The 19,206-nt window shown below is 45.4% G+C and overlaps 1 protein-coding gene across 1 annotated transcript in view; it reads right to left on the reverse strand.

Annotated features, from left to right (window-relative positions):
• OBSCN (obscurin, cytoskeletal calmodulin and titin-interacting RhoGEF) overlaps positions 1 to 19,206 on the reverse strand; it is a 192,442-nt gene that overhangs the window by 167,173 nt on the left and 6,063 nt on the right. Inside the window, 6 exon segments of the mRNA XM_075140878.1 lie at positions 3,212 to 3,484; positions 6,789 to 7,064; positions 8,325 to 8,591; positions 9,403 to 9,705; positions 13,355 to 13,615; positions 15,905 to 16,174. Coding sequence (XP_074996979.1) covers positions 3,212 to 3,484; positions 6,789 to 7,064; positions 8,325 to 8,591; positions 9,403 to 9,705; positions 13,355 to 13,615; positions 15,905 to 16,174 — 1,650 coding nt within the window.

Genomic DNA, 19,206 nt, shown 5'->3' on the forward strand with positions numbered 1-19,206 from the left:
TTCAGATAGCTCAAGCAGTAGAAGTTCCTGCTTTGATACCTCAACTCAAACTCTGCTGCCTGCACAGACCAGTGGCCACATGTATGGGCTATGCATGCACATACACACACACAGCGTGTGTCATGTATGCACCAACAATACAGCATTTTTATCAACTCAGGTTTTTTGCAAGTGTATTTGTAAAGGTAAAGGCAAAGGCAAGCAAACGGAGAGAGGCACCTTGCACGTAAAATGTGAGCAAACCTATCCAACACACCCTGTCCCTAAGCTAATGAGCAATATTTGATGAGGACGTCAGGTATTTCATACCCTTCATTCCGTCAAGCCAGCCCTTGCCTGAAGAGCAAGCTGATGGCTGTCAGTTATAACCAACCTTAGCTTAGTATTGCATTTCTTTTAGCAGCAGCTGTTGCTTTCAGTCACTGAGTATCCCAAGGACAATTGCTTTGCTACAGCCATGGCAGGCATGTCTGTGGCATCAGACAACAAATATTTCATTAAAAAATGTAATCATTAGGACTGATCTATTTTTAAAAAAATAGATGACCAAGGAAGGATAGTCCCTCCAAAGTCATAGAATCATAGAATAGAATAGAATCATTAAGGTTGGAAAAGACCTCTAAGATCATCGAGTCCAACCATCAACCCAACACCACCATGCCCACTAAACCATGTCCCTAAGCACCTCATCTACACGTCTTTTAAATACTTCCAGGGATGGGGACTCCACCACTTCCCTGGGCAGCCTGTTCCAAGGCCTGACCACTCTTTCAGGAAAGAAATTTCTCCTAATGTCCAGTCTAAACCTCCCCTGGCACAACTTGAGGCCATTTCCTCTCGTCCTATCGCTGTTACTTGGGAGAAGAGACCAACCCCCACCTCGCTACAACCTCCTTTCAGGTAGTTGTAGAGCGCGATGAGGTCTCCCCTCAGCCTCCTCTTCTCCAGACTAAACAACCCCAGTTCCCTCAGCCGCTCCCCATCAGACTTGTGCTCCAGGCCCTTCACCAGCTTCGTTGCCCTCCTCTGGACACGTTCCAGCACCTCAAGGTCCTTCTTGTAGTGAGGGGCCCAAAACTGAACACAGGATTCGAGGTGCGGCCTCACCAGTGCCCAGTACAGGGGCACGATCACCTCCCTGCTCCTGCTGGCCACACTAGTTCTGATACAGGCCAGGATGCCGTTGGCCTTCTTGGCCACCTGGGCACACTGCCGGCTCATGTTCAGCCGGCTGTCAACCAGCACCCCCAGGTCCTTTTCCTCCGGGCAGCTTTCCAGCCACTCTTCCCCAAGCCTGCAGCGTTGCCTGGGGTTGTTGTGGCCGAAGTGCAGGACCTGGCACTTGGCCTTGTTGAACCTCATACATTGGCCTCGGCCCATCGATCCAGCCTGTCCAGGTCCCTCTGCAGAGCCTTCCTGCCCTCCAGCAGATCAACACTCCCACCCAACTTGGTGTCGTCTGCAAACTGACTGAGGGAGCACTCGATCCCCTCATCCAGATCATTGATGAAGATATTGAACAGGACCGGCCCCAGCACTGAGCCCTGGGGAACACCGCTCGTGACCGGCCGCCAACTGGATTTAACTCCGTTCACCACAACTCTCTGGGCTCGGCTGTCCAGCCAGTTTTTTACCCAGCGAAGAGTGTACCTGCAGTTCAAGATTACTGGGGTAACTCATTACCACAAAGACAGACTACTTCCCTGCCCTAAGACTATCCCCTGACTGTGCAGTGCTTCTTAGCTCTCTGGAAACTTTTTATGGTGACATGGAAACAAGGTGGAAGTTGCCCTAGCTAAGGTTTTGTTAACAGGCTGTAACTCAATCCTTGTTCATCAAAAAGCTCACGGAGGTACACAGTTACTTAGCAGATACCAGTTTTCTTTGTCTGAACCATGTGATGTTTTGTCATAGGAGTTACAGGTGAGATATTCACCTAAGCTACACATGGTCATCAAAAAGTTAGGTACCCAGTCTCAGGTAATCATGCAGGCTTCCTTTGTACTTGATGTTCAGACAAAGGCAGCTCCAGAAAACTTTTTAAATCCATCTTAGATAGCTCTCACCAGACAATATAAATCAGATGGTATAAATTGCCTTTTGGGGGTACCTTTCACTCTGCATCAATCAGTTCGGGTAGAGCCTGGCTGGCTCTTTTAGACCAATTTTTCAATGGGTAAAGTCAGGGACTATGAATTACACTCAAAGTGAAATTGCATAATGTTGGATTCTCAACCAAAGAGAACTGAAGGCAGGATGCAGAGAGAATACCTGAGCAAACACCAGCTGTAAACTGGAAGCAATCCCTCTAGCTCAGTAAACCCTGTAGCAATCCCTCAAGACCAGTGCTGTGCTAGATTAATCAGCTCTGATGAGTTTTTAGGTAGCTGATGGACAGCATCATAGCAACATGGATGTACTGTTAGAGGTGACAAGCACTCAGTTGTTACTTCTCTTAAACTGCATTGCATGTAGACACACTGTGAGAAGCTTTCAGTAGAGTTTCAATTTGTAACTTCAGACTGGTTTAAAACTTAGGCTCCAGACATAAGTCAGAAAACCACTTTCAGAAGAAAGGTTCCCGCCAGGCTATGCAAATTGAATCAGTTGAATTTCACAGATATTGAATTTCACAGATAAATTCTTGTGTCATTTTATATTCTGGCTCCATCCTGCACTGGAATGCATCAGTGACAGCCACGTGCTTTAGCACGTGCTTTATGCTGATGGGCATGTGCCATGAACTAATGGCTTCACTTACAGTACCGCAGGGAGATGTCTCAGAGATCACAGTGTCCTTTGGGAATAGCAGGAGACGCTTAACTCTCAAAATCAGGAGTTAAACTTGTCAAAGGGCAACACGGGGCTTTCACAGTAAGACTTTAGGACCACCTCGGTAAGGAGGTTCAAAGACAATGTATATGCTGAGGCAAACCCTGAGCTGAAAGCCTGTTCAACCAGTGGGGTGTTTGAGTCATGATTCCAACCCTAGTAAAAGCTTGTGCTGACTTGAATACATAACAGCATCGTTATATTATTTGTCCGTATTGTGGATTTGCATAGGGTTCACAATAGGGGTCACAGTCTCTGAAATAGTACTGTGCAATCTTGGCCCAAAAAACTGGCAATCTACAAGGTAAGACAAGTATAATGAACCAAATCCTGAGTTTCTAACACAGGCTCTGATCCCATACTTGCATCACGAACTTACCTGAGACTTTCAAATCAAAAATAAGAGTGTCATCTCCAATTTTGCATGTGTATGTTCCTTCATCTTCTTTCGTCACAGCCGAAGCCACAAGCTTATGCAGTTTTCCTTTGTCTTCCATGGTGAATTTCTTGCTGGCTGTGATTTCTTTGCCATCTTTGTACCACTTAACCATGATGTTGGCCTCAGAGGTCTCAGAAACAAATTCAGCCTCTTTTCCAGAGACAGCCCTGATAACTCCTCCAGTTTTCTCTTTGTTTACGAAGTTTGCAAGTGCTGAAACAAAATATAGACACACAGCGCTGGTAAAGAATTGCGTGGACATCAGTAAATGTATACAACACATTAAGTATTAATTTATCATAAGACCAAATATGCATGTTTAATTATGGATCTAATTACTAGATTTTAATGCACAAGCAGCCAAAATCCAGCCCTTATAAATCGTATACCTGATTATCGTATGACCAAAAACCAGAGCACATACAACACAGGAGGCTGAGCCAAGGGGAGAGGAAGCCCCAGGCAATAGGGCTTTAAGAAAATATCTGGGAGAGGTGAGGAGAGATATCACACAAGCAAACGGGAGGGAAAGCAATGAAGGTTATTCAATCATTGTATTGTAATCACCTGGCAAATAAATCGACTCTAAAAGAGGTTAAAATGTAATCTGGATAAATTAAATTATATTAAATTAAAAATCTATACAGATATCACATAGGACTGAAATGAAAAGAAATTTCTTCCTGGAAATTAACTGAAGCATAGAGGGTAAATAATAAATCTGGCACATAGTGGAATTAACATAGTGGAATATTAACACATAGTGGAATTATTAACATGTTATATTAACACATAGTGGAATAATTGAGTCACCAATAGCCTCAAAGCAAAGATTCAAAAACCCACCAATATCTTAGCTAAAAATATGAGCCTAAAATCACAGTCCCATTTTACTCTAGATAATGGAATTAATTTTCAAACATCTTTTTAACATATTATTTTAAAACAACACACACGACCAAATCACTTTATTGGGACTGTGCAATCAAAACTACTAAAATCAAAGCCTTGATTATGTATGCATTTTTTCCTTAATTTCAAGAACATGCATGCACAATGCAAATTAACAACTCTCTGCAGAATGCCTGGCAAAAGCAGTTATTAGCTTTCACTGCTGATTCTGTAACGCGCAGTTACAGTCCACGGTCTGGACCAGCTAAGCGTGACTCTCAGACTTTTGCTCCAAAGGTGGTGTTATCAGTGCTACGTCCTGGTGCAACACATGGGGGTTCTCCTTTAGCTCAAAGACTAAAGGATGGATTTTGCATTTAGTTTCCTTGCTTTTAAGTACATTAGATTTCTCCACGTCTGTGGCAGTGCTTTTAGTTACGGGCAAATATTTGGTAGGGAACCAATATTCACCAGCTTGTACAGCGGCAGAGTCTGGAAACCTAAAAACGAAGAGTGAATCGACTTGCCAAGCAGTGCACAGGTAAGAAAGAAAAAGAAAACCCCAGTCCCAAATCTCCTCCAGTCGCAGACCAAGAAATACCCAATGAGCAAATAAACAGGGAAAGGGAAGGGAAGGATGTGATGGTGCAGCCAAGGGCCTCTCCAGTTCTGGTCCTCAAGAGACTCCGTTCAATCACCAGCTTCTGCATGTTTCCTCTCCAGGTCCCTACCAACCCTGTTTTCTAGGGCTTCCTAAGTCTGCTTATCAGAAGCAATATCTATGGGTAACAAGTCATACCAGAAGCATTTAAACCAGGGAAAACCTTTTTTATTGTTTTTTCTTGGGGCCTGTTTCCACTTGTTTATCTAATGACTTATAATCGTGGAGCTTTCCCTTCAGTAGGACAGCACCACGGTCCTTCTCCTCAACCCAACCGCCTATACCCATGAAGCCTGCAGGGGCCAAACACTGCTGAGACCTCTACTTCTCCACCAGCATTACTGGAACTCAATCCACAGGTTAAAAGGTTTGGGAGGAAGAAGAGGGAGAAAGGTTCATTCACGCACCTTCCCCTTCCTTAGAAAACCAGAGTGAAAAATACAACCGCGGCAGTCTGAAGGAGACTTCTCAGATGTCCCTTTTCAACGCAGGAGGTCACGTGCCAGAGGACGCCTGGCACGTAAAGTCTCATGGCAGTGGAGGGACTGCCGTGATAAATGGCGAGTGCATTTTCTAGCGGGGCTCTTTTGGGCAGGAGGCCCGGGGAGTGACACACCTCTGGCCATGGCTCAGCACGGTGGCCTCTCGGCAGCCACGTGACGCCCATGTGCCAGACACAGCTGACCTGCACGTCAAATGATTCACCGGCTAGCTGCCTCTGATTTACGGGAGGAACAGACAAAAGGTGGCGATGCTGAAAGAGGAGATATATCAAAGCTGATTCTCCAGGAATCAAGCAACAAACAGCAGATGTTTAAAGTTACAGCTTGTCAACACAGTTTTTTAAAAATAATAGCATTGATTACTCATTTGATAGTCGCATGACAGTGAAAAGCACAAGGAAACATCCATCAGCTAATTCAATTAAATCTGTGGGTAGATCTGCCAGTGTGAAAAATGATGCTAAAGAGGCAGAGAGAGAGAGAGAAGAAAACCAAAATTAAGAACAGCTGCCCAGCGTAGACAGCAAATTCCTCCCTCCATAAATGTAGTCACAGTTTTTAATTAATTTTTCAGCTCTCTTCGTGCCTCTTTTGAGAATAACCAAGCGATTGTCGAATGCAAAACACACACGTTACTCTGGGGCTTTGTTGTTTCTACAGAGACTAAGGAGGGCAAGAAGCCAGCAGAATAAGATGACGAAGCACCTCATATGTACTCAGTGTAGGAACAGTGCGATCATTGCTGGGAAGAAGGTGAGGGGTGAGTTACGGGACGGAACACAGAAATCAAATGGCTTGAAGTTCACAAAGCGGGCTTGCAAGTTCACAAAGTGAATTTGCCAGTTCAAAGCGAAATAGCTAAGGAGCTCACCCCAGACAAGGTCTGACAACAGGCTAGACTGTCTTGGAGTCAGGTTTTATACTCTGAACCTCAGTAGACATCTAGATGATACCCATGAGGAATGATCTGGGGATATATTGGGGCTTTTCAGCCAAAACCTGGTCCCATTCAAGGCAGAGGAACCTCTCCTAGGAACTAGTTCATCAGAATGGTCCATCAGAACTTTAATCAGAGCTGAACTAGCTCCTCAGTGACTTGTCCGATATCACATAGCAAGTATAGGGCAGACGTGGGATCACGTGCCTCATGTCCTGCCCCTGTGGCTGAATTTCTTCATCACAAGAGCACCTTTTCACTACCCACCATTCAATCTCATGAAATAAGAAGACGTCAATTTGAATGAAAGCACAGCTCTTACCACTGAGACGGTGTGAGATCCCAAGTTTACTGCCAAGTTCTCCTACTCTGGGACTACAGGCACTGTCAACGCTAGATGTTGATGGGGAGTTACCACAACTCCCTGCACTGCCTCTGGAGCACTCCCTTTCTGTCCCTTGATGACTCCATTGGCTTAGGGCAGGAGCAGGCCATTAATACCAAGCAGCCCAGGCGATCACATACCTTTCACTGAAAGCTGATAGAGCATTTTATCCCCTTCACAAACGCATTCATAAACTCCAGCATCCTCTGCTGCAGTGTTGCGAATTTTCAGGATGTGCATCTTCCCCACAGTCTGAAGTTCATATTTTTCACTGGCCTTGAGCTCTTTCCCATCCTTCACCCACTTCACAGTAGCCTCTGTGTCCGAAAGCTCGGCCTGAAGTTTGGCTTCCTCCCGCAGCCGAGCAGAGACCTTTTCTACATCTCTGCTCCTGTTGGTAAATCTCGCTGCAGCACCTGTCAGCAGCAAAGGTCTTGTTATTTCAAGTTATACTGGGTTAAGGTGTCCCTGATGTGTGTCTGCCGTAGACCGTGAGATCTTTGAAAGAGTGTTAGGTCCTGTTTCTGCCCTCACACTCATGTCAATACCAAGCAATTTTTTCCAGTTCAGGAGACCCAACCTGGTTTTATTGTCAGAGTCACTAAGAAAAAAAAATGCAAAACTTTCTACCGATTAATAATATTCTAAACATGCTTCTGCAGAGATTGTCACCCAAAGTCAAACACATCTTTCCAGAATGAATGTCTATTCCTTACCTTTTGCCATGCAATGTGGGTAGATACAGATCTTATCGTCATTTCATAGAGGAAAGCTGGAGCACCCAGCTCTCAATGCTAAATCGAGTTACGTGATACTAACTTATACATCACACACATTTGTAAATACAAAGTGGTTTTCTTTGGCTTGATATAAAATGATAGTGTGATGTGGTATTTGTGATACAGAAAGGCCCCACACAAGCGATTCACCTACTGGTGTCCAGCACCTTTGGAGCCCTGCCGGGTTTGGTTTCTCACCCTGCCACCCCATGTGGATGTCTCAGACACCCTAGGCCATCTCAGATGGCACTTAGCAGGTATGTTTAGACACGTCAGTCAACCAAGTTCTGAGGTTTAGCTCAGGAGATACCTCTTTTTAACCCCCAGGTGTCTGAGCCAGCCTCCAAGCTCCTCTCATAGCCAGTGGGAATATTGGCAGTACAGCCCGTGGGAGCCGTTGGGGTCACCCAAAGGCAAACACTGCATATGGACAGGATAAACAGCTCTCTGGGCTGTGCTCACTGCATGGATGAAAAGAAAAAACTCCAAGAAAAAAAACTTTGTTAGTAATTAATGCTCCTTTACTTTTGAAAGGCTCCACTACAGTCAGAAAGACTAGCCAAACCTGGAGCTGAAATTACTGGTCTAAGGTGACTCAGTGGTAGATCTGATGACAGAATCCACTCACTGACGGTTGTGAACTACAGAAATTCATGAGCTGATGTTAAGCAGTCTAGTTCAGATACCAAGCAGCTGGCTAGATCCACAGATTCACTCTGAACTCTGTGCTATCATGGTTAGGCCATTACCAGGACCCACATTAATTCACATGATGCAATTTCAGGTACTTGCTGCAGTCCAGGCATCAGGGAAAGCCTCCAGACCCAGTTCTAATCATCAGGTCACAGCAACTGCCCCTTGACTGGAAGAAGATAGGACAGTGATCAAAGTAAATACCTTTCACTCTCAACTTGGTGCTGGTGTCCACATTATTGGCAACAAATTTCACTTCTGCTCCATCATCGTTCTTGGTGACGTTCTTTATGATTAGGGTGTGAGTAGTTTGGGTTCTCTTAATGATGTAGGTCTCACTTTCCTGTAAGACTTTACCATTAAGATACCAAGTGCCGGAACATGTTGTCGTGAGGTCAACAGTAAAGAGGGCATCCCCTCCAGGTACAGCTTCAACAGTTGTCAGGGGGGTTTTCACAGCCAGGACTGGTTCTGGGGAAGAAGAACAACACGTATCTCTGAGACCGAAGGACACAAGACTGCCACGCTGGAGAATTGTCCTTCGTAAGAACGAAGATCTTGAGGTAAACAAGACATGAGAATAAAATCCTGCAGCCTTATACAATTTGCATGCACTGAAGGCAACGCATGGTTGGTCAACAGGATTTGATTTCTACAGCTGCAGGTGACTGACTTCTGGCATTAGGGTAAGTCCTCTTTCTGCAGGGAAAGGACAACAGGCATATTTTACTTACTTTTTCCCTGAGATGTTTAAAGACATAACAAGCCTGAACCACCGATGAATCAAAGAAAGAAGCAATCCCATTGCTCACAATGATTCTATTGGCACCCTAGAAATAAAGTAAACCCCCCCATTTCTCCTAGTAACTCTAAAGTTAAAGAGAGACTGACTGGAACCTGGTTTTCGTGACAGTATGATCACCCATAAATATTCTCTAGGTGCAAGTTTGATATCTCATTTATCTACTGAATATTATGCTATAAGCTCACTTCAATTTTTCCTTTCATACCAGGTCTAGAAGAAGCACTTACAGGCTTAAGGTCCATTGCAGAGAGCTCTGCCTCTCAGACAGCCTGGTGTGAGATATTGGAATATAAGCATACTCAAAGCTCTATCACAGAAACCCAACCACCATCACGTTGGCAACGGTCAGTGGTTGAAATGAGAAAGGTTTTGCTGTGCTATTGCTCTATCCTCCTCAAAGTCATGAGATACGTCTTTAGAGCACCCAGGAGGCAGATCAGCGCAGACTGACCCATTTGATGATGGTTTTGTGCTCACCAAGGTGCATGCTCCCTGGGAACTCCAGGTAGGGGCTCTGTCCATAGGCGTTGACTGCAGACACTCTGAACTGATAGTCAGCCTCTTCCGACAGGTTGCTCACCGTGAATTCTGGGACAGGGACGTGAGACTCATGGCACCTCACCCAGGTAAAGCCAGTTAGTTTCTTGCGTTCCACAACGTAGCCATCGATTGGAATGGGGCGGTCCATCTTCGGAGGGGACCATGCTAGCGTCACTGAGGTTTCTGTTTTATTTTTCACCACAGGGTCAGCTGGGGGTTGGGTGGGAGGTTTTTTGGGAGCTGCACAAGGGGAAAAAAAAAAAGAAAACAGAGCAAGAAGTTTATGTCAGAGCGGAAAAGCCACTGTGCCTCACTGAAAAAGCTTACACTGGACTAAAAGCCACTCTTGCTTAATAAACCTCCATAAAACATCGAGAGAATGGACAGAAGACGGTTTTGGGCTGCATTACACAAAAATGTACAATACTGCTACCTCCACAGCTAAACGTGTGATTTCAACACAAAGTTACAATTGTCTGCACAAAGAGTCTACAATGAACAATTCATAGGCTTAAATGTTCAGTGGTAGATACAGACCCACACCACCTTCCCATACAGCTCCTGGGCAAAGCAGACTAACACTCAGCTTGTTATTTTCACTCAGAAGATGGGTAAAACCACTATCAGAGGTTGTTCAGAATTCTGTGCGCTAAATTCCTGTTCTACTTCCCTGGTGTGAATCCAGGTTAAAAAAAAAAAAAAAACAAACCTCAATGGGATTACTCTGGCAAGGTGACACAATTTTGCCCTGCTTACTAGGCATCATTGCACAGGGATAGTTGCACTAATATTGTAAGTCTGCTGGTATTTATCTTCTGCCAGAATTTCAAACATACACGTCCCCGCAGTCAGGAACGTAGATGTGCCTGGGAGAACCAATGCGTGGCAACGTACGCGATATTTTGCAATGCTTTACACACAGATGTGGCATCCCGTGAAGCAATGTAAATCCATCCCATAAAAAGCAGCCTGTGCCAGGAGTCCATGTCCTCCATTTCTTCTCAAGAATCTGTTCCAACCATACACTTAAACATTCCAGCCCATATCCTCAACGGGTTTCAACAAAGAGCAGCTAAACATTGTACAACTGGGACATTTTAGAGATAAAAGATAGATATGAATAAACAGTGCATGGGTTTTAGAGTTATGGAGATCTCTGTTGCTTGTTACACAGGCTTGGCTGTTCTCTGCAGCCTCTTTCGTCTGGGTATCTGTCCTCTGTCCTGCTTCCGAATTTTGTGCTATCCCCACTCAGCAGGGCTTTTGTAACTTTGTCTACCAAGAGTGATAGCTATCATTGGGGATCTCTCGTTTAGTAATTTATGCAGAGCCAGGTTTTGGGGTTGAAGAATTAACTTCAAAAGGAAATGACAAAGAAATGTCCCCGTCGTGAGACCCTATAATCAAGGAGATGTGGCTATTTTATGGTACCTGATGTCACAAATGTATCCCTGCAGGTATTTGCATAATGACAATTTACATTCACCCTCTCATTCCTCTTGAAACCTTTAGAGAAGGCTAAAATCCCATCAGAGTTATTCACTACGTTCTGCCACTGATACGGTCAAGAGGCTAGGAATTATCTGATATGCTCTAGTTACACATCTACTGACACGGTAAAGGATTCATTTCATTTAAATTTGGCTATCTGAAAGTTAGGTGTCTGGTTTAAGTCAGTCATCCAGACTCCAACTGTAATCCCATGGAGCACAGCACATGCAGGAGCAATTCATTCCAGCTTAAAGAAGGTGTGTGAGACGAGTGAAATGAATCACACACTGCAGATGCTCGAGTATTCATGACTATAGCTGGAGCCTGTATGATGAGCCTAGACTAAAAAAAATGAACTCTGGGACAACTGATCTTCTCTCTGCCTCCGTTTACCCATCTGTAAAATGGGCGTAGTAACAAGGCAAGATACTGAGCAAATAATATATAATCATTGCTTGCCTGATAAATGCTATTAAAACAGCCAACACTGATCTTGTCCAGCGAATTGAAAGATGTGAACATAGCACACAGGATTCTTCAAGCAGCTAATCGGATATGCATGAAGTGTAAAAATAGGAAATCTCAATGCAATACACTTTTCCTTCATTACATAAATAGACACATAAGTGTTTTGGGGTGCGCAGTTACCAGCCTGTCAGTTAGTGCTGGTCAGAACTGGATGCCAAAGGTCCCGTTACTGTAGCATTAAGCTGAAGACTAGATGTGGGAATCAGATCTCTTGACCTTACCATCGGAAACCGTAATGTAATCTTTTGTTTGTGGGAAGGCAGCTTCTTACCTTTTTCTATTCCATGAATCGACACTTGCTTCATAATTTAAACAGCAGAGTCTGAAATCAAACTGAACTTTGCCGTTCCCATTGAATAGGTGCTTGGTTGAATGTTAAAGATTTCCAAATACCTTAGAAACTGTCACAATGTTAAGTGTGACACCTCATTTTTTCCTCATTTTAGCTCAACAGCATCAGAATGCCCCAACCAAGTTTAGATAACACAGCAGTTATAAACCTTTACTTAAAGATTTCTTTTTACTACTCAGTAATTACAATTTGGTGGTGGGAGGAAAAAAGTATTATTCTTCCCAAACGGTGACTAGAGTTTGTGACTTGTTCACGTGCAAATTGGAACTGCAGCAGAGCCAGAAACCACATGCAGTTCTCTGCCTTAAATGAAGCAGCTTTTGCCTATGAAATGCAACGCCATCAAAATAAAGCTTCATAAAAATAGGCAACTTCACCAAAATTTCATTTCTGGTCCGATCTCAACTACACTGCACCTGCTGCCACTGCTCTGTCAACAGAAACCCTTGCTCAGATCAGACGTGCCAGCTGAAGGAATTCTCCAGCCTGCATGTTATAGTCAGTCTCCCCAAGTAAAGCTAATCAAGACAGAGGTCCCCTCTTCCAGCATAGCTACCATCAATTCACAGAGTCTTCCCAGCTTTGTCATGTCAAAGAGAGGATGAGAGAGGACACGGCTTTGTGGGTCTCCACAAAAGGAAGGAAACTATATTTTCAGGAGGAAGCATTTCCCCTTTTTCTTGCAGTGTTCTTTTTTTTAATATATATATTTTACTTTCATGTAAACAGCTTAAGAAGCTAAAATCAAAGTAGGATGTTTCAAGTTTGCTGAACGCTTGACTGCCCCCGAAACGCTTCATGTGCACGTGTGTAGATGTTCCTTCACAGATGTTTTTGCTTGCTATAACAGAAATACTCTGCCAAAAATGTTCAAGGCACCTATCACAGCCAGCATACCCACAAGGTGCCTTCATATCTCTGTAGATTCAAGACCTAGGGAAGAAACTGAATGCTCACCGACTCTCCCCTTCAAATACTCAGCAAAGAGAGAGAGGGCGAGATAAGTGGCCCCTATGTGCTAGAAGTATTATCCCCATAGCAAGAATTGATAAATGTCCCTCAAAGAAACTGATAATTTTTGGAAAATGGAGGTCAGCATATAGGTGGGGCACCCGCAGCGCTCTGTGTACAATGAAGTAAGGCGTCTGCAACATATGCAACTTACACGATGTTCTTCATCTTTCCCTGATGGGGAGAACGTGCATGTCCCTTACCCCATGTTTTACTCAGTTATCGGTTTACATTCACTCCAGCATGGAACGAGAATGGTACAGAGAAGACACACGTTTGTGCTGAGCTCTTTCCCCAGGACTCTTCTTCTCTCTCTGTTTTGATCTCTCCATAACATTTCATAAAGCTGCCGTTCAGGCTGTCGGCCTTTTGCGGCAGACATCAAACCTTCTGCTGTCTTTGGACAACAAACCCACCATGGCAGTACCTAAAACAACTGTGCTATCACGGGGGTACCTGCTTGCTAGGGAAGACCCAACACCAACACCGAATAAAAGTGAAGCTTACTGGTCACAGTGAACTGGGTAGAAGTCCTGCTTTCATCAGCCAGGAAGGCAATCTCACCAGCATCTTCCATCTTACACTCTCGGATGATCATGGTATGTTGCTTGCCAGAGCGTGTGATGGAGATTCGATCACTGGGTTTCACTTCTTCTTTATTTTTCAGCCATCGGATGTTCTGGCATTCGTTGTCCAGCTCCACACAGAAGATGGCTGTATCGTTTATGAAGACCGCAGTCTTTCGTGGAAGTTTTTTAATGATGTTCCCTTTAAATAAGAAATTCATTATGATCAGCAAACAGCAGATATTACAGTCTCTGGCAACACTGGAGCATCCAGACTACAACAGGACTAGCCAACAGCTCTCACCTAACCACAACACTGGAGACACTATGCAGACATCCCTAAATTAATTCCTAGGCTCTGAGTTATACAGAACAGATAATCCCAAGGACTCATTTTGGCCTTCAAAGAGAGAAAAGCAATCTTGTTTGACTACGGTCACTCATGCTTCTAGCCTAACATGCGGAGTCTGCTGTTGGGTAAACACAAGGTACGTGGCCTTGCCAAGAACAGATTTGACAGCGATATGGCTTTCATTGCCCGCATATGCTGGGAATTCAAATTAAAACTTTGCTAAAGTAGGTCAGTCTTAAACCAAACAGGTCTCTCGTCTGTCTTTGGGATTTTGCCTCCATCAGAGTTACCAGCAAGTTACATAACCAAGACGGCAAACACACCAATCACCTGAATTAATAGAAAATACACTGAAAACCTCAGATTTCTTCTTAGAGTCAACCCAGAAATTCAACCCATATGGAATGAACTTCATTTATTTGTGTCCTCTCCAAGTGACTGTGACGATTATCACTTATTAGAATAACCTCAAAGTTACAAGATATTCACAGGAAAGCTTGGACAAAGCATCAGGGAACCACCCCTATTGACAGATGGTGACTGGCTCCAGCCCTGGAACTGTCCCTGAGAGGCAAAAGAGCCCTCACCCAAGCAAAGCACCTAGAACTATTTAATGAGAAGCAATGCTGAACTCCTTCATGAAGCAACAGATCAGGCACATGTTTCATCAGTAGGATTCAAGACCCTGATTCTCTGCTCATCCTCTCCGAAGCTTGGCCACGTGTCTGCTCCTTGCTGTCCTCAGCAGTGTCCCCGTCCCTGCAGCCCTTTGCATCCTGCCAAGCTCTAGCATTTGCCCAACCTCACCCTGCTCTCTCGAATCTTCTCCCACCGGGGCAGGCACAGGGCTCCCCAAGAAGGACTCTGCCTCCTTTCCCTCCTGAGAGCTCCACCTGGCTCAGTCACTCTCTTTTCTAATGGAACATGCCGCAGTACCGTAGCACAAACAAGTAAAACCAATACCAGCTGTCCTACTGGGACCAAACATGCTTACAGTGTTTGGCTGGTCTAGCCCTAACAGAAGGTGTAACAAAAAGACGTCTGTCTCAACTCTCCCGTGTCTCCGGACTAAATTTCCCCTCTGCCTCCAGCCACGTGCACTCTCATCTCTTTGCTAATGACGCAAAAAGGAATTTGCACAAGGATGCACGGCACCCAGCTGTCTTGCACCGATTTACATAGCGGAGAACTTCTGGTTTCACTAGGAGTAAAGTCAGGCTTCAAATGAGACAGGACAAGCGCAATCCTGCTACTATTACAGGTCTTCAATTCACGCTACAGGAGATGTCAATGCTACTAGCATAAGCATCATCAAAATAAAAATTGCAGGTCCTGGAGTTGCATGGGTAGGTTCTTATTCATACAGCAAGTCATGGAGTTCAGAACCGATGGCCCCTTCTGCAGACATGCCTGTGTTTGATGTGCACGTCTGCTGGCTGTGAGACACCTACACCGTACAGGTTCTACACCTACTTGCACTTCAGTCCTAAACCACCAGACTCAGGAGACTTGGACATGGATCTATATCCCCGTTTTGCTGCTTTTTCATCAGCTTTCCAAACTCCAGAGAACAGGTCCAGATGTCAGAGATCTGGAGCGTGGATCTGGTTTCCAGTCTGACACCATACTGGTGCTGACCGCAGCCTGCACCACACATCGGACCATAAACCACAGCTGCTAAGCCAGCTTCCCAGTGTGGTCAGCACCACTCTAGGACAAGATTCACCGTTGTGTTCACCGGACACCAGACAAGACGCATGTGAGACAGTGCCAGGGGACTCACTGGATGCTTGGGATCATGTTAAGGAAAGTCTACAGTGCTAGGCTACAGCTCAGGGACTTCACCTTCTAGGAAGCCCCTTTAAGCGTAGGTCCCCACCAGGTGACATACCGTTGCAGCAACACAACCTGTCCCTGCTCCGTGACCCTGTGTCCCAGACACACCTTAGCAGGAGACCCAGGGACCCACTGACCCACCACATGACTCTCCTCTCACGCCATAAGGGAGTCTGCTGTTCTTCACCGCACACATGCACGCCCTAAATGCTATTCACGAGGTCAAGTCTGGGGCCTCACGCGTGGATCTCAGACTTGGTAGGCAAGGCTTGGTCAATCTGAAATAGCAAGACTCTTTCTTACCTTGGACAGTCAACTCTGCGATGGTCCTGCTCCCTTCTTTCATCTCACAGATATAGACAGCATCATCATCTGCGGTGACGTTCTGGACAGTGAGCCGGCGATACGTGCCCTCTTCTTCGATGTTGTATTTCTTGCTCTGCCGGAGTTTGGTTTCCTCCTTGAACCAAGCCGTCTCTGTACTTGGAACAGGCACTTCACACTGGAAGGTGGCAGATTCCTTCTCCCTCACTTCAAGATCCTTCAGTTTTTCCTTGAAGGGTATTGAGGGTTCTTAAGAGGATAAAAACAGAAAGGAGAAAAAAGAGTTTATGATGGTCTGGGGTAAGAGGTATGCAAATAAATAAGTCAGTAGAAAAAAATTAAACATTAACATTCCTTATTAATGATATTGATTTGTCTTGAGCTACCATCCAAACTCATAATCAAGCCCTACTACGGTAGGTATTCTGCTCTCAGGTAAAAAAAAGAACTTAGATCCCAGCAGAAGTCTTTTAAGGACTTACCTAAAAATGAAGCAGTATCAGCCTGCACTGCAGTACCTGCCCCACACCACCACCGAGGAGTTTGCTCTAATCCAAAGCAACGTGAACAAGTTGATGAAGCATCAGGTTAATAAATTCTGCTCTTGTGGCCTGCTTGTCCTCTAGCCTGAACGCCTCTGCATTGTACCTTGTCGCGTAGTGATGCCAACAAGATGAAGGGCAGGGCTCACCCAGCCTGACTCTATACAAAGCAACTGCCGCTTCACCTCGGAGCAAAAGCCCTTAAAAGTAATCATGCTACAGGTGGGTAAATAGCAAACAAGCTGGTCATGGGGGAGGGCACCGGGCAGCAATTCTAGGTGGGTGTGAGCAGCTGAGCTGGTCAGCTGGTGCCAGAACCGATGTTTTTGGGGTCTTGCAGCAGAAGGGAGCTCAGCAGAGCGATCTGAAAGGGCACAGAAAGGCGAGCGGTGGCTGTGCACAGAAGGACAGATGTGAGGGAAAACACAGAAGTAACTGACGGAGGAGTTTTCTGTTGTCCCCACCAGCACCAAAAGCTCTGTATCAGCTTTTGTCAATGACAATAAAAGAACTAGAGAAAGAGCCCAGGTCTCCCAATTGCCTCTGCTTTCCTCCAGCAGTTGGGCTGCAGAGCTCTGGCTTAGGGAGGAACCAGAGCGTAGATCAAACATGCAAAACAGCTGCACGGCAGCGAGGGAGAACGTTTCACGAACAGAACAATGTTTTAATTCCAGTGACAGCTGCGCTGTGAAATCATCCTGATACCCCAGCGCTAAACTGGAGAAAGGGGAGTTGGACTGAAGAGGACAGCCGGTGGTCACAGCCACGGGACTGGTGCCACGGTCATGTCACAGGCTTGGATTAGCCAGTGCTGATGCATCACCACTCATGCTTCGTGAGAGATCACGTCTTGACATGTGCCTTCATCTTCCAATAACTACTGCACCAGCTCCCAGCCTTTTTTTGTGACTCCATTCCCCCTGACCCCACGCACACTCCCAGGCTGGTGATTTCATGTGGACACTAGCAGTCAGTAACGCCAAGTGTTAGTCTAAGAGTCAAACAGGAGTAGACTTGTCTTAGATTTATAAGCCCATGCCCGTGGTGGCATATCCCACTCAGAGTCTCCGTGGTCTAGAGGCTGGAGAAACACAAATTGAGGCCCTCAAACATCCCACATCCAAACTTTGATGTCCAGGAGCTTTCATTTTGTAAAATTCAGATCTGGTAGCTCAGTGTGTAACTGAGTCTGTTACCTGCCCCCTCCTGCCCCACCGTTCGGACAGGAGCTGCTACAGGAGCAGAGCTGTCTTTGATCTGGTTTGCTCTTTTCTGAACTCAAGCCCTAGAAACTCATGCGTTCAGTTTTGCAGGTCTTTTATTCAACCCCTGGCACAGCCACCATTGCAGCTATCACATAAACACCTCCAATCGTTTCTAGCTGAGCACAGCCTGGATAGAGATACCAGACTCTAAGGGCTTGGCAGGACACCTGGAGGGAGCAATGCTATCTACTACCTGGGTTGTTATCCTGAGATTAAAACCTGACTGGGAACCCATACAATTCCTTTAGGAACAGAAAGGTGACTCTAGCTCACCATGTCAACTTGGTTATTTTCTTATAAAATGTTTTGCCTTAATGTACCGCAATTCAAGGCAAGTCGAAGTCTTGCCTTGAAAAGCCTTCAGCTACGGTTGCACAGACCTGCTCTGCCCACACTCCACATGTTAATTATCCTTTTTTCCTTAACCAACAGGCAACTCAGACTCCTGCCCTGCAGTCCCATATATCACCTCTGGAAGCACCCCATGTAGTCAGGGGGAATGAAGCAGTTGTAATTCTCATGCCGTGGGGACAAGCAAGAGGATGAGATCAAGAAAGCATTGATCAGAAGGATGTCAGTCTCCGGGAGCTGGATGTAGCGTTGCTGTGTGAGGTAGGAGGGAGTCTGGAGATGACACTGAGAACACATGGACATGCCCAAGGGCCAAAAAGAAATACGAGATGCACCTGAGAAGCACACAAGTGTATTTCCATCCTTGGAGCAACTGGCCATGCCATTAACCCCTCTCCCTTTACAGTCACTGAGCAGTATCTAAGGTTAAAAAAAAAAAAACGCTCCTCTAGGAAAAAGCTCTTAAATGTACAAGAACAGAACAGAACAGAGTAGAGTAGAACAGAATAGAATACTTCAGTTGGAAGGGACCTACAACGATCATCTAGTCCAACTGCCTGACCAATTCAGGGCTGACCCAAAGTTAAAGCATGGTATTAAGGGCATTGTCCAAACGTCTCTTAAACACTGACAGGCTTGGGGCATCGACCACCTCTCTAGGAAGCCTGCTCCAGAAGAGTTGGTTGATTCTTCCGTATGTGTTGCAGTAACAGCACTGCTTTTCCAGCCAGAGAAAGTAGGTGCAAGGCTATCTTTGGCAGCTTGGGGCCACAGATACCCTCTGAAAACAACTTTGCTTTCGTCCTGCTGACATGTGCACACACGTCCTATCTCACTCTGAACGGGGCTTCAGAGAGACAGCAGCTGATAAACTGAATCGAAGCCTGGGATTCACCCAGCTCACTGCTTTTTTTTTGCTTTGGAGATGTGGGAGAGGCTCCAAAACCCACCAGCCTCCTCTTCCTGAATATATCTTCATGCTTTTTACATCATCTACCTGGTCAAACAAAGAGGGTTAATTTTGGTCAGGGGATTACAAAAGGACCACAGCCCTCTTCAGAGTAGGCATCCCAAACAACTCATCTGGCCCATGACCAGCCCCCTGCCCAAGTCAGAGAGATGC

This window comes from Calonectris borealis, chromosome 2, assembly GCF_964195595.1.
Source record: "Calonectris borealis chromosome 2, bCalBor7.hap1.2, whole genome shotgun sequence".
In the NCBI taxonomy this organism is placed as follows: domain Eukaryota; kingdom Metazoa; phylum Chordata; class Aves; order Procellariiformes; family Procellariidae; genus Calonectris; species Calonectris borealis.